At 57.3% G+C, this 14,467-nt stretch overlaps 2 protein-coding genes across 2 annotated transcripts; both read left to right on the top strand.

Annotated features, from left to right (window-relative positions):
• Window positions 1-3,730: 3,730 nt before the first annotated feature.
• On the top strand, window positions 3,731-6,807 carry BJ171DRAFT_625252 (uncharacterized protein; the record flags this gene model as incomplete). The annotated part of the gene is made up of 2 exons (XM_053115497.1): window positions 3,731-5,539; window positions 5,917-6,807. 2 exons carry the CDS (start codon window positions 3,731-3,733, stop codon window positions 6,805-6,807), a joined length of 2,700 nt encoding a protein of 899 aa, XP_052961439.1.
• A 4,973-nt stretch (window positions 6,808-11,780) lies between these two features.
• BJ171DRAFT_411210 (DNA polymerase family B-domain-containing protein) lies at window positions 11,781-13,823 on the top strand (the record flags this gene model as incomplete). The annotated part of the gene is made up of 1 exon (XM_053107287.1): window positions 11,781-13,823. A coding segment is annotated over one exon (2,043 nt), but the record flags the coding sequence as incomplete, so codon positions are not given.
• Window positions 13,824-14,467: the final 644 nt, after the last annotated feature.

Raw genomic sequence — 14,467 nt, forward strand, 5'->3', positions numbered from 1 at the left:
CACTCAGACGATCCATCAACTCGTCGATCCTGGGCAACGGGTAGGTGTTCTTGATGGTCTGTTTGTTTAGTGCGCGATAGTCGACGCACATCCTGAGATCACCTTCTTTCTTCTTGACAAAGAGCACTGGTGCACCATACGGTGACTGGCTCGGGCGGATGAACCCATGGGCGAGGAGGTCATCCAACTGGCGCTTGAGTTCGTCCATCTCCGTCAGCGACAGTTGGTACGTCGGTCTTGACGGAGGCGACGAGCCTGGTTCGATGTCGATGCGATGATCGACGGTGCGTTGGGGTGGCAGGCATTGTGGCAACTGGTCGGGGAATACGTCCTTGTACTCGTCGAGCAGCTTGGTCACCACAGGCGGGGGACCGGGACCGGCTTGGTCGGTGTCGTCGACCTCACGCACGACACAGAGGAACGACGTGTCCTTCTTGATCAGCCTCTTGAATTGCATGGCTGAGAGGAGAGGTGGCATGTTGGGTGAGGCCATGCCCTGCAGGACAATGTCAGGGCCAACACGGACAGTGCGGCCTTTCCAGTCGACGACTGGAGTCGGCTCGGCACGAGCAAGCCAGCTCATGCCGAGGATGGCATCGAACTTGGTGTCGATCACTTGGAACAACAGGACAGGATGGTACTTGGGATGGAGGGCCACTCGCAGGACCACTTGGTGTGTGCACTGCTGCACACGATCGTCTGCAAGCGCCACACTCATCGGCGACTTCTTCTTGGTTGCATGTATGTTGAGCTCCTGGAGCAAGCGTCTGCTGACAAAGTTGCAGCTTGCTCCAGAGTCCACCATCATTCGGACGGTGTGACCTTGGACGGTGGCAGGGAGGTACAGCAGGGACTCTTCATGGTCCTCCTGCACAGCCTCCTGCACCATGACTTGACTTGGGGGAACGGGCGACACTTGGTCTTGGTTGGCTTCATCACGGCCACTCGGACATTTTGGATAGGGTTCGGCCATTGCGGGGGCCTGCGGCGTCAGCACGCCATTGCACACGACGTCCACGGCTTGCGGACACATGTCGGAAGCATCCGACACACACGACTTGACAGGGGTGAGGGCACAGGCGGTCCTGTCCCTCAAGGGTTCTTGATTTTCTTTTTTGTTTTGGTTTTCAATTTTGGTTTTCTCTTCACGTTCGTGGAGAGGCAGGCGGCTTGCGCCACCATGCACCTCTCGCACGACGCACAACACTTGGTTTGTTTCTCCTTCGGGGGAGGGGGCGAGGTGAACTTCCTCTGGAGACGCGTGGACTGCATTGAGCAATCCACGGCGTTGGTCTCCTACTAGGGCTCCAGAGCCACCTAGTAGGGTCGGCCGTTTCCCGACTTCATGGGGCACTCCTTGGCCTGGTGTCCCGGTCGGTGACAGAAGAAGCAGGAACCATGGCGGAGGTCCTCCTGCTTCTGTCTGTCCTTGGGGGAGACAGTGGCAGCTTGCTGGAACCGGGAGCGGGGAGGGCCACGAGCCTCCATGGCGTTGACGTCAACGTCCATGGGCTCAGGCATGGGTCTTGCGGGCGGGGCCGGGCGAGGCGGACGGGCTGGGACGTGATGAGACCGATGGCCGCCTGCCAGCTGCGGGTAGAACTGGCGGCCATGGTACTGGACGTTGTCGAGGTTCTCGGCAACGTCCATCATCACGTCCAGGGACTTGCGGGCATCAGGGTTGCTGGCGATGTACTCTCTGATCTTGGGCTTGAGGCCCTTCTGGAAGAGGTACATCGCATCAGCAGAGCCCAGCTCCTCAATCTGGGAGGAGAGGTCTTCAAACTCCTCGATGTAGCGGGTCACAGAACCACGCTGCACGAGAGAGTATAGCTTGTCACGGGCAATGAGTTCAGCATTGGGGCTGCCGAAGCGGCGACGGAGGCGGTCCTTGAAGTCGTCAAACACACCTTCGCTCTGCTCGTCGAACCCTTGGCGGCGGTACCAACGGTACGCCTGGTCCTTTAAGCAGAGCTTGGCGGCGACGATGTGGTGGGTGGGGGCGACTTGGGCAGCATCGAGGTAGTCCTCGAGTTGCTGCAGCCAGTCCTCCACCGAGGAGGAGCGGCTCTTCCCAGTAAACACTGGGGCACGGAAGGTCTTGAGGAAGGCTTCCGGAAGTGGGCGGGGGTTGCTCATGGCAGGGGCAGGCTCCAGGGACAGAGAGGAGAGTCGGTCGGCAAGAGAGGCGGGATCCAGCTTGAGGATCTAGAAAGAGGACAAACAGGACGAAAACAAGACGAGGATTTCCGATGCTACCATGTAACGTCCACTACTGGGACGTTGGGGCAAGACGGGGAGGGAGGGGGTACAAGACAAGACAGGACGGGGCAGAACAGGGCGGTGCTAGGCTACTCTAGCGGACGGGTGAGCTCGGGGAGCACTTACGTTTATTCACGATAAAACCGAACTCCAGACAAACGGGGGGAACGGGGGCAACCCGCAGGTATACCCTGCGGTGGCCTGCCTGCGGTGCGTGAAAACGCAAAGCGCAGCACAGGTCACGACCCACTGCGCCGCGCAGTACGCGCAGTACGCGCAGCACAGCGTCGGAGATACCATCTCCTACATAAAGTCCATCCCGCGTTTCATGTATCCCTCCTTGAACCCCGAACGAAGGACATTGTTCCCGAGTTCACCCAACCTGAACCACCTCCCATTCTTGTTGACTCCCAGGAAGAGTTTGAGGTCGAGACTGTTCTCGATTCTCGGCTCTTCCGTGGTCGCTTACAGTACTTGGTTCAGTGGAAGGGCTATTCCGAGACTGACCGGTCTTGGGAGCCCGCTGCCAATGTTTCCCACGCCACTGATCTTGTTGCTGACTTCCACCTTCGCTATCCCTCAAAGCCGAAGGCGACGCCCGGAGTTCGCCGCTAAGGAAGGGGATGATGTTAGGGATAGCTCCTGCTTGTTCTCCACTTTGACTGCACACTTGGCTGTTCTTTTGCCTTTCTGTTTGTTTGTGTGTAGCCTTGCAGTTCCCCTCCAATTTTCCGCCTTTTGTCTGTCTTTTCCGCCCATTCCGCACTTCCGTTTTCCCGCGCTGCTCCGCTTCCTTTGTCTTCTTCGCACGCGCCGGTTTGTTTGTGCACGCGCCTTGCTGCGATTGGTTGCAATTCGGCTGCCGGTCATGTGTCCCCCACCGGTGACTCATGACCTGCCTGACCGCCCCGATCTCTTGTTCATCTCGCATGCATTTGCCCCAACCTTATACTTGACCAATCCGCTTCTTGGACGTTGAGTCACATTGCTTCGCCTTTGCACGTTTCTCCTGCCAGGTGCTTCGCTTTTGCTTGCGCCTCTCTCGCTTTGGTTCTCTGCCTGTCTCGGTGGTCCTTCTCGGCCCTCGTTCGTGCATCGCCCCCTTCGCCCTGCTCGATCGCCCACTTTTCCCTCCCTTGGCCGCCCTTCGCTGCCAAGTCCGGACTTGTCTATAAATAGCCTGACTCCCGCGATGTGTAGTCGAACCTCAGCGTTCAAAATAGGACTTAATAAAGTGCCTTCTACTTTATTCTCTGAGTGTTCCTCACGTCTCATTTCGAGACAAGTCTTATCTTGAACGGATCTTGCTTCCCTCGCTCCCTCTCCGAGTCCACTTCGGACTTTACCCTTGCTTTCCCTGAGCTCACTTCGAGCTCACTTCGAGCTCACTTCTTCTTTTGCCGTTGAGTCCCCTTCGGACTCTAACACACACATCCAGACCTACACGGACGCCTTCACGATCGAGGAGATGGCCAGCACCTTCCGCAAGCTCGACTTTGCCTTCTGCATGCGCTACCACGCGCACATGATGGCGGTGGTCTACCAGATCCCGTTCATCTCCTTCAGCATGACCGTCAAGACCGAGCAGCTCATGACCGATATCGGACGGCTGGATGCGCTCTACAAGATGCCAATCGACGCCCAGCGCAAGCCAACGGGTATCGATGTGGACGCTGTGCTGGACATGTTTGACCAGGTCGGCTATATGAAGCCACCAGTCGAATACAAGGACTATCCGCTCACATCCTACCAGTCGTTCCTGGAGTCGGTCGTCGGTGCCCCGCGCGCGGGAGGTGTGCATGATGCCAGGGACATTTGCACCCCCAAAGATGTGATGCAGCGAGTAGCGGGTGTCTTTGCCGTGTTCTTCCCCAAGCACCCGATCACTCTTGTGACTCTCAATGCACCTGGTGTTGTAGCCAAGCTCATCGGGGGAGATATGAGTGTAAGTGTGTCGTTTTTGACTCAAAATATCCTCTATGTGATCACAGGACAACCCCACACGGAATACCAATACGGAATGGAGCAAAAGATGACAAGCTCAACTGTGAACATTGTTTCTGAGATTGACTGGGTGCTCAAGGACTGGCAAAGCAAGCTGAAGCCCAAGTCATGGCCTAATGATGATGAACATACCGGACCGCACGATACTCCCAACCCTGTCCACCCCAATGGTGTGCCGACATTCAAGCGAGTCGTCCCATTGAGCCCGTCGCCAAATCCACACCGGGCCGGATGGAAATATGCCATGGAGAGCATCGAGTGTTATAATGATGATGTCAACGGGGCCGTTTTGTTTGACGACTATATTGACCGCAGCTTCCACTGGTGCTATGACCTCTTTGAGAGCACCGGTACGATTCCGTATCGTCGCAAGTGGTTTGGCTTCATCCACCACACACTCAACACAGGCACATCGCCCAACAACGTGGGTGCCCTGTTCGAGAAGCCGTTATTCCTCCAGAGTCTGGATACCTGCATGCTCCTGATTACCATGTCCAGTGCACTCAAGGCCGATGTGATCAAGCTGCTCGCAGAACACAACAAGTCCCACGTCAAGGTCATAAACATGATCCACCCGACGCTGATGCAAGGTGTTCCATTGTTCAATCTCGAGCACTACTACCAAAACGAGGGTGTTGTCAATGTGGGCGCCTGGCTGCGCAACCCATTCAGCATCTACACCCTCCAGCTCAATCCCGGGGTGAGCAAGTATGCCCTGCGTGGCCAGAGCATGGACGACAACTTTGCACCCGAGGATTTCGTTGTAAGCGGCATGTCGATCAGCCGGGGCGTCTATACCTGCTACTCGGTGAGCGATGGTAGTATTGTGGAGCTGAACAGCAGCAACAGAGACGTTTGCTTCCAGAACATGTGCCGCAACAACAAGCAAACCTTCATACAGAGCTCCCTAGAGTCGCTGATCGCACAGGTCCATAGCGTCCAAGTGATCGAGCACCAGAACGACGAGGCCTACGACCGGCTGCTGACGGCAAAGGTGGTGTTCCTGGACCTCATCGATGCGGCCGCCGTCAACACCGTGGTGGAGTGCATCGTCCGCAACACCCCGATCATCGTCAACCGCCTGCCCGCTCTGGAGGAGTATCTCGGGCAAGATTACCCGCTGTTCTACTACGACCTGTCGGAGGTCAACAATCTGCTGACCCGGATCCCTGACGCCCACCAATACCTCGTGTCCAAGTCCAAGGCGGAGTTCCATGTCGACACCTTCCGCGCCCGCTTCGCAGAGGTCCTCAAGGCCCTGGCAGGAGCGAGCGTTTGAGAATATTTATGTAGGAGATGGTATCTCCGACGCTGTGCTGCGCGTACTGCGCGTACTGCGCGGCGCAGTGGGTCGTGACCTGTGCTGCGCTTTGCGTTTTCACGCACCGCAGGCAGGCCACCGCAGGGTATACCTGCGGGTTGCCCCCGTTCCCCCCGTTTGTCTGGAGTTCGGTTTTATCGTGAATAAACGTAAGTGCTCCCCGAGCTCACCCGTCCGCTAGAGTAGCCTAGCACCGCCCTGTTCTGCCCCGTCCTGTCTTGTCTTGTACCCCCTCCCTCCCCGTCTTGCCCCAACGTCCCAGTAGTGGACGTTACATGGTAGCATCGGAAATCCTCGTCTTGTTTTCGTCCTGTTTGTCCTCTTTCTAGATCCTCAAGCTGGATCCCGCCTCTCTTGCCGACCGACTCTCCTCTCTGTCCCTGGAGCCTGCCCCTGCCATGAGCAACCCCCGCCCACTTCCGGAAGCCTTCCTCAAGACCTTCCGTGCCCCAGTGTTTACTGGGAAGAGCCGCTCCTCCTCGGTGGAGGACTGGCTGCAGCAACTCGAGGACTACCTCGATGCTGCCCAAGTCGCCCCCACCCACCACATCGTCGCCGCCAAGCTCTGCTTAAAGGACCAGGCGTACCGTTGGTACCGCCGCCAAGGGTTCGACGAGCAGAGCGAAGGTGTGTTTGACGACTTCAAGGACCGCCTCCGTCGCCGCTTCGGCAGCCCCAATGCTGAACTCATTGCCCGTGACAAGCTATACTCTCTCGTGCAGCGTGGTTCTGTGACCCGCTACATCGAGGAGTTTGAAGACCTCTCCTCCCAGATTGAGGAGCTGGGCTCTGCTGATGCGATGTACCTCTTCCAGAAGGGCCTCAAGCCCAAGATCAGAGAGTACATCGCCAGCAACCCTGATGCCCGCAAGTCCCTGGACGTGATGATGGACGTTGCCGAGAACCTCGACAACGTCCAGTACCATGGCCGCCAGTTCTACCCGCAGCTGGCAGGCGGCCATCGGTCTCATCACGTCCCAGCCCGTCCGCCTCGCCCGGCCCCGCCCGCAAGACCCATGCCTGAGCCCATGGACGTTGACGTCAACGCCATGGAGGCTCGTGGCCCTCCCCGCTCCCGGTTCCAGCAAGCTGCCACTGTCTCCCCCAAGGACAGACAGAAGCAGGAGGACCTCCGCCATGGTTCCTGCTTCTTCTGTCACCGACCGGGACACCAGGCCAAGGAGTGCCCCATGAAGTCGGGAAACGGCCGACCCTACTAGGTGGCTCTGGAGCCCTAGTAGGAGACCAACGCCGTGGATTGCTCAATGCAGTCCACGCGTCTCCAGAGGAAGTTCACCTCGCCCCCTCCCCCGAAGGAGAAACAAACCAAGTGTTGTGCGTCGTGCGAGAGGTGCATGGTGGCGCAAGCCGCCTGCCTCTCCACGAACGTGAAGAGAAAACCAAAATTGAAAACCAAAACAAAAAAGAAAATCAAGAACCCTTGAGGGACAGGACCGCCTGTGCCCTCACCCCTGTCAAGTCGTGTGTGTCGGATGCTTCCGACATGTGTCCGCAAGCCGTGGACGTCGTGTGCAATGGCGTGCTGACGCCGCAGGCCCCCGCAATGGCCGAACCCTATCCAAAATGTCCGAGTGGCCGTGATGAAGCCAACCAAGACCAAGTGTCGCCCGTTCCCCCAAGTCAAGTCATGGTGCAGGAGGCTGTGCAGGAGGACCATGAAGAGTCCCTGCTGTACCTCCCTGCCACCGTCCAAGGTCACACCGTCCGAATGATGGTGGACTCTGGAGCAAGCTGCAACTTTGTCAGCAGACGCTTGCTCCAGGAGCTCAACATACATGCAACCAAGAAGAAGTCGCCGATGAGTGTGGCGCTTGCAGACGATCGTGTGCAGCAGTGCACACACCAAGTGGTCCTGCGAGTGGCCCTCCATCCCAAGTACCATCCTGTCCTGTTGTTCCAAGTGATCGACACCAAGTTCGATGCCATCCTCGGCATGAGCTGGCTTGCTCGTGCCGAGCCGACTCCAGTCGTCGACTGGAAAGGCCGCACTGTCCGTGTTGGCCCTGACATTGTCCTGCAGGGCATGGCCTCACCCAACATGCCACCTCTCCTCTCAGCCATGCAATTCAAGAGGCTGATCAAGAAGGACACGTCGTTCCTCTGTGTCGTGCGTGAGGTCGACGACACCGACCAAGCCGGTCCCGGTCCCCCGCCTGTGGTGACCAAGCTGCTCGACGAGTACAAGGACGTATTCCCCGACCAGTTGCCACAATGCCTGCCACCCCAACGCACCGTCGATCATCGCATCGACATCGAACCAGGCTCGTCGCCTCCGTCAAGACCGACGTACCAACTGTCGCTGACGGAGATGGACGAACTCAAGCGCCAGTTGGATGACCTCCTCGCCCATGGGTTCATCCGCCCGAGCCAGTCACCGTATGGTGCACCAGTGCTCTTTGTCAAGAAGAAAGAAGGTGATCTCAGGATGTGCGTCGACTATCGCGCACTAAACAAACAGACCATCAAGAACACCTACCCGTTGCCCAGGATCGACGAGTTGATGGATCGTCTGAGTGGAGCAAAGGTCTTTAGCAAGATAGACCTCCGCTCAGGCTACCATCAGATCCGCATCCACGAGGATGATGTCCACAAGACCGCCTTCAGGACTCGCTACGGACTGTACGAGTTCCTAGTGCTGCCGTTCGGATTGACGAACGCACCTGCCACGTTCATGCAGCTGATGAACGATGTGTTCCGCCAAGAGCTCGACAACTCTGTCATCGTGTACCTGGATGATATCCTTGTGTACAGCAAGGATGAAGCGACCCATGAAGGTCATGTCGCCCGCGTGCTGGCCAAGCTACGCGAGCACAAGTTGTATGCCAAACTGTCCAAGTGTGAGTTCTTCAAGAATCAAGTCCCGTTCCTGGGACACGTTGTCTCAGGAAGAGGAATCGAAGTCGACCCCGCCAAGGTCAAGTCTGTGGTCGAGTGGCCGCCGCTCGCATGCGTCTCTGACGTGCAGTCGTTTCTCGGTCTCGTCAACTACTACCGCCGATTCATCCCCGATCTGGCGCGCACTGCCGGTCCACTCACAGACCTACTCCGCAAAGAGTGCCCCTTCGTGTGGGACCACCCACAACGCCAAGCGTTCGAGACCCTCAAGCACGCCTTGACGAACGCTCCTGTCCTCGCTGTGTTCGACCCGAACACGGATGTCTCCGTGCACACCGACGCCTCCGACTTTGCGGTGGGAGCTGTTTTGATGCAGGAGGGAAGGCCCGTTGCCTTCGAGTCGCGCAAACTGTCCCAACACGAGATCAACTATCCCGTGCACGAGAAGGAGCAGCTTGCGATCATCTACGCGCTGCAGAAGTTCCGAGTGTACCTCCACGGTACCGCCAAGCCCTTCAAGATTGTGACGGACCACCAGTCACTGCGTTACCTCGACACCAAGAAGAACCTGAGCCGACGCCAAGCGCGATGGATGGAGTTCCTCGCCGAGTACAACTACGAGGTTGTATACCAGAAAGGCAAACTCAATGTGGTGCCTGACGCACTGTCCCGACGCCCCGACTACCAATTGGCGTCACTGTACGAGTCGACTGTCAGTGTCGACAACACGATGCTGGATGTTGTCCGAGACAACATCGCCAACGACAAACAGTTCGGAGAACTGTTCCGAAAGGTGTCTAAGCTCCCCAAGGACGACGAATCATCCGAGTACACAGTGCGTGATGGCCTGCTCCTCCTGAAGAAGGACAGCCGTGTCTGTGTGCCGGACATTCCGTCGTTGAAGACCAAGTTGCTCCAAGAGGTCCACGACTCGCCCCTCGCTGGACACTTTGGAGTCGAGAAGACATACGACCGACTGGCCAAAGTCGCATACTGGCCTGGAATGAAGCGCACCGTCGAGAAGTACATCGAGTCCTGCCATACCTGCAAGATGGTCAAGTCACGCACGACCCGAGAGCAAGGATTGCTGCAACCCCTGCCTGTTCCCGACCGCCCCTGGACCAGCATGTCCATGGATCTCATCACGCATCTACCGACGACCAAGTTGGACCACGATGCAATCGCTGTCTTTGTCGACAGGTTCAGCAAGATGGCACACTTTGTGCCGTGCCAGACGACATGCTCCGCGCCTGACCTTGCACTGCTGTTCTTCAAGCATGTGTTCAAGCACCACGGCCTCCCAAAGTCCATCGTCAGTGATCGAGACCCCCGATTCACCTCCTTGTTTTGGACAAGTCTGTTCGACCATCTCGGCACCAAGCTGAACATGTCAACCTCGCACCACCAACAAACGGATGGACAGTCCGAGCGGACGATCCGCACCCTCGAGCAATACCTGAGGACATACGCCTCGACCAGCCAAGACGACTGGGACATACAGCTGAGTCATGCAGAGTTTGCATACAACACCGCCAAGTCGAGCACAACTGGCTTGAGCCCCTTTGAGGCGCTCTACGGATTCCAGCCTGATGTTCCCACCTCCTTGACACTGACCGAGTCCACGGCTGGATTGCCTCCCAAACCAAGTGCCTTTGTCAAAGATCATCAAGTCCGACACAAGATGATCGCCGACGCGCTCACGGATGCGCAACAAGTGATGGCGAAGTACTACGACCGCCGACACCAGGATGTCTCCTTTGAAGTTGGAGACCTTGTCTACCTGGACGCCGACAACATCAAGGTCCCCGAAGCCCAGTCAAAGAAGTTGTTGCCCAAGTACCGAGGACCGTTCAAGATAGCGGCCCGACCCAGTCCCCTCAACTACCTGTTGGACTTGCCACCTGGAAGCAAGCTCCATCCTGTCTTCCATGTGTCCAAGCTGCGTCGCCACACGACCCGCAGTCCAGCACAGTTCCCCGACGCCGACGAAGGTGTCCCGGACGACGCACCACTGGAAGACGACCTCGGACAATACTATACTCAAGAATATGAAGTCGAAAGGATCGTGAGGCACAAGAAAGTGGCTGATGGGTCACTTCGGTTTTATGTCAAGTGGGTTGGTTACCCACACTCGGGCAACACATGGCAAACACTGGAGGACTTGTCCCATGCACCCGAGGAGCTGAGTAAATACGGTAAACACCTCGAGGAGCCCCAAATAAAGAGCACACGCAGGGCTCCTCGCAGGAAGCCTTCTTAAGTGTGGGAGTGTAGGAGATGGTATCTCCGACGCTGTGCTGCGCGTACTGCGCGTACTGCGCGGCGCAGTGGGTCGTGACCTGTGCTGCGCTTTGCGTTTTCACGCACCGCAGGCAGGCCACCGCAGGGTATACCTGCGGGTTGCCCCCGTTCCCCCCGTTTGTCTGGAGTTCGGTTTTATCGTGAATAAACGTAAGTGCTCCCCGAGCTCACCCGTCCGCTAGAGTAGCCTAGCACCGCCCTGTTCTGCCCCGTCCTGTCTTGTCTTGTACCCCCTCCCTCCCCGTCTTGCCCCAACGTCCCAGTAGTGGACGTTACAATTTATTTCCTGCACCCTCGCCCAGCGTAGACCAGCACAGACAACGCCATGCAAGTCAAGCCTGCCGATTTCTTTAGCCATCCCCCCGCTCCCAAGCGTCTCAAGACTGAGACCACGACCGAGTTCCAGATCTGCTCCTGGTATTCCAACGGAGATGATCGCTGCATTGATTCCTCCTTCTACCCCGTCATGGTCGGACGCACTCTCGGTGGTGAGCCGATCAAGGTCGCTGTCGAAGGTTTCCGCCTTCGCTTGCTGATCGAGGATCTTGGTGACGCTCCTGTCTGTGAGGAGCGCCATGAAATGATCCTTGGCTTCCTCCGCAGCCGCGCCTGGATGATGAACCCTCTCCACGATGACGATCACACTACCCCCCGTTACTTGAACCTGTCCAGTCGCGTCCAGATGGGCGGCATCGTGAACCGCAAGAGCCTGTGGGGCTACCAAGCCGAAGCCGGCCCCATGTACGAGTTTGTGTTTGACGGTGCGGCCCTCTACAGCAAGGTCATGCGTCTCTTCAAGTATCCCGAGTCCCAAGGCGATAAACCGCCATACGGCATCTCCCACGGCAACCTGCCTCCAATCACCCTTGCTGATCTCAAACTCTATGACTACATCGATCCGTTCTTGGCAGTGGCCCACGATCTTGGGATTGCCATGAGCGGCTGGGTCATGGCCGAATTGAATTCGACCATGCGCGATCAAGACGGTGTCTACCATGTCCAACACGAGGCTATTTTGAGGGGTAGCTGTGAGTCCATGGCCCCCTTCACCGAGATGTCGTTCGATATCGAGGTCTTCCCCAGTGAGAACATCTTCCCCAAACCCGAGGTATTGGGCAACGTCGTCTTCCAGATCGGCACCAGCTTCCGCGATCGCCACGGGACCGAGAACGTCATGTTCCATCTGGGCAGCTGCTCCATGGAGCCCCAGGTGCGCACGGACGACCACTTCACCGTGATCTGCTACAACACCGAGAAGGAGCTTCTCCAGGCCTTCTTCAAGTACATCCAGCGCAAGGACCCGGACTTTATCTACTCCTACAACGGCGACAAGTTCGACTGGTCCTATGTCGTTACCCGATGCATCCAGCACTACGGCATCCACCCACAGATCTCGCGCAAGCCCGGCCACATTGCTTCCGTTCGCGAGGCCAAATTCTCCAACGCCGCCCTCGGGGACAACGAATACAAGATCGTGGACATCCCCGGTCGCTGCAGCATCGACGTCCTGGTGGTTGTGCAGCGCGGTATGGAGCAGTTCTCGGACTACAAACTCGAGACTGTGGCGCAGTCGATCCTGGGCAAGGGTAAGGACGACATTGACGTGGGCGACATGATCCGCGCATTCCGCAGCCGAGACCCAAAGCAGCTCCGAACCGTTGCCGAGTACTGTATGCAGGATACATATCTCGTGCAGGAACTGGTCGACAAGATGGATGTCTTGACGCAGCTCACGGAGATGAGCAACATCACGTATGTGCCCATCACATACTTGCTCCAGCGAGGCCAGCAGATCAAGGTCTACAGCCAGATTGCCCGCAAGGCCAAGATGAGCGGCTTTGCCGTTCCCACCGTCACGCCCGATCGCGATCCCACCGTCAGCTTCACCGGAGCCACGGTCTTGGAGCCTACCGTCGGCGCCTACTACACTCCCGTGGCCGTGCTGGACTTTGCCAGTCTCTACCCGACCATCATGATGGCATACAACGTATGCTACACCACCATCGTTCTTCCCGACGTCGGCGTCCCCAGGGGCAAGACCGTCGATGAGATCCGATGGACCGAGCCTGACGGTACCGAGAAGTCTTACGAGTACGTCCAAGACACCGAGTCTGTCGTCCCCGCCTTGCAGCGCGAGCTCTTTGCCAGCCGCAAGCGAGTCAAGGCCATGATCAGGGAGACCAACGACCCCTTGCGCAAGCGTATCCTCAAGGGTCGTGAGCTAGCCATCAAGGTCTCGATGAACTCGATATACGGGTTCACCTCGGCAAACATGCTCTACATGCAGTGCCTCTCCGCATCCGTCACTGCCGTCGGTCGTCGCATGATCAACCAGACCAAGCACTTTATGGAGAACGAGTTTGGCCCTGGCATTTACTTGAACGACCTGAACCTTAAGGTCATCGGCGGCGACACCGACTCGGTCTTTATCCACTTCCCGAACTCGACCATCGAAGTGGCGATGCATCTGGCTAACATTGCCGCCAACCAGCTGACTACGACGATCTTCAATCGCGCCCCGATCAAGATGGAGTACGAGAAGGTCTACTGCCCGTACGTCCTCCAGGCCAAGAAGAACTATGTCGGCCGCATGTACACCAACGACCCTGACAAACCCGACAAGATCGACTTCAAGGGTATTGCCGTCAAGCGCCGCAACTACTGCCCCCTCCTGAAGACTGTCTTTTGGAACATTATCCAGGAAGTCATGGACAAGGAGCGAACCGTCGGTGCCCGCGGTGGAATCGAGCTGCTCAAGAGCACTCTCAAGCGCCTCGAGGACAATACCGTCCCCCTTGGTGAGCTGGCCATCACCAACAAGCTGGCCAAGGAATACAGCGGCAATGCCAAGATCCCTCACGTCGAGCTGGCCAAGCGTATGCAGCAGCGAGATCCCGGTTCTGCTCCCGTCCCAGGCGAGCGCTTCGCTTACGTCTTTGTCGACCGCCCCGGCACGAAGGACACTCACGAGCGCGCAGAATCCCTGGACTTTGCAGTGAAACACAATATGCGCCCCGACCTCCTCTACTACATCGATCATATCCGCAAGCCTCTCGACACCTTCTACAAGGTCCTCGGGTTCGAGCGCGAGCTCAACAGCGTTCTAAAGGAAGTCGAGAACCGCATCAAGAACAGAAACAACAACCAGATGGGCATCCACGGTTTCTTCAAACCCAGCGGTCAGCGTGGTGCTTTCATCACTGGTGTTGATGCAGTGGCAGTCGCTGCCGAGGTGTTAGAGTCCAAAGGGGACTCAACGGCAAAAGAAGAAGTGAGCTCGAAGTGAGCTCAGGGAAAGCAAGGGTAGAGTCCGAAGTGGACTCGGAGAGGGAGCGAGGGAAGCAAAGATCCGTTCAAGATAAGACTTGTCTCGAAATGAGACGTGAGGAACACTCAGAGAATAAAGTAGAAGGCACTTTATTTAGTCCTATTTTGAACGCTAAGGTTCGACTACACATCGCGGGGGTCAGGCTATTTATAGACAAGTCCGGACTTGGCAGCGAAGGGCGGCCAAGGGAGGGAAAAGTGGGCGATCGAGCAGGGCGAAGGGGGCGATGCACGAACGAGGGCCGAGAAGGACCACCGAGACAGGCAGAGAACCAAAGCGAGAGAGGCGCAAGCAAAAGCGAAGCACCTGGCAGGAGAAACGTGCAAAGGCGAAGCAATGTGACTCAACGTCCAAGAAGCGGATTGGTCAAGTATAAGGTTGGGGCAAATGCATGC

This window comes from Polychytrium aggregatum, assembly GCF_025602895.1.
Source record: "Polychytrium aggregatum strain JEL109 chromosome Unknown BJ171scaffold_269, whole genome shotgun sequence".
In the NCBI taxonomy this organism is placed as follows: Eukaryota; Fungi; Chytridiomycota; class Chytridiomycetes; order Polychytriales; genus Polychytrium; species Polychytrium aggregatum.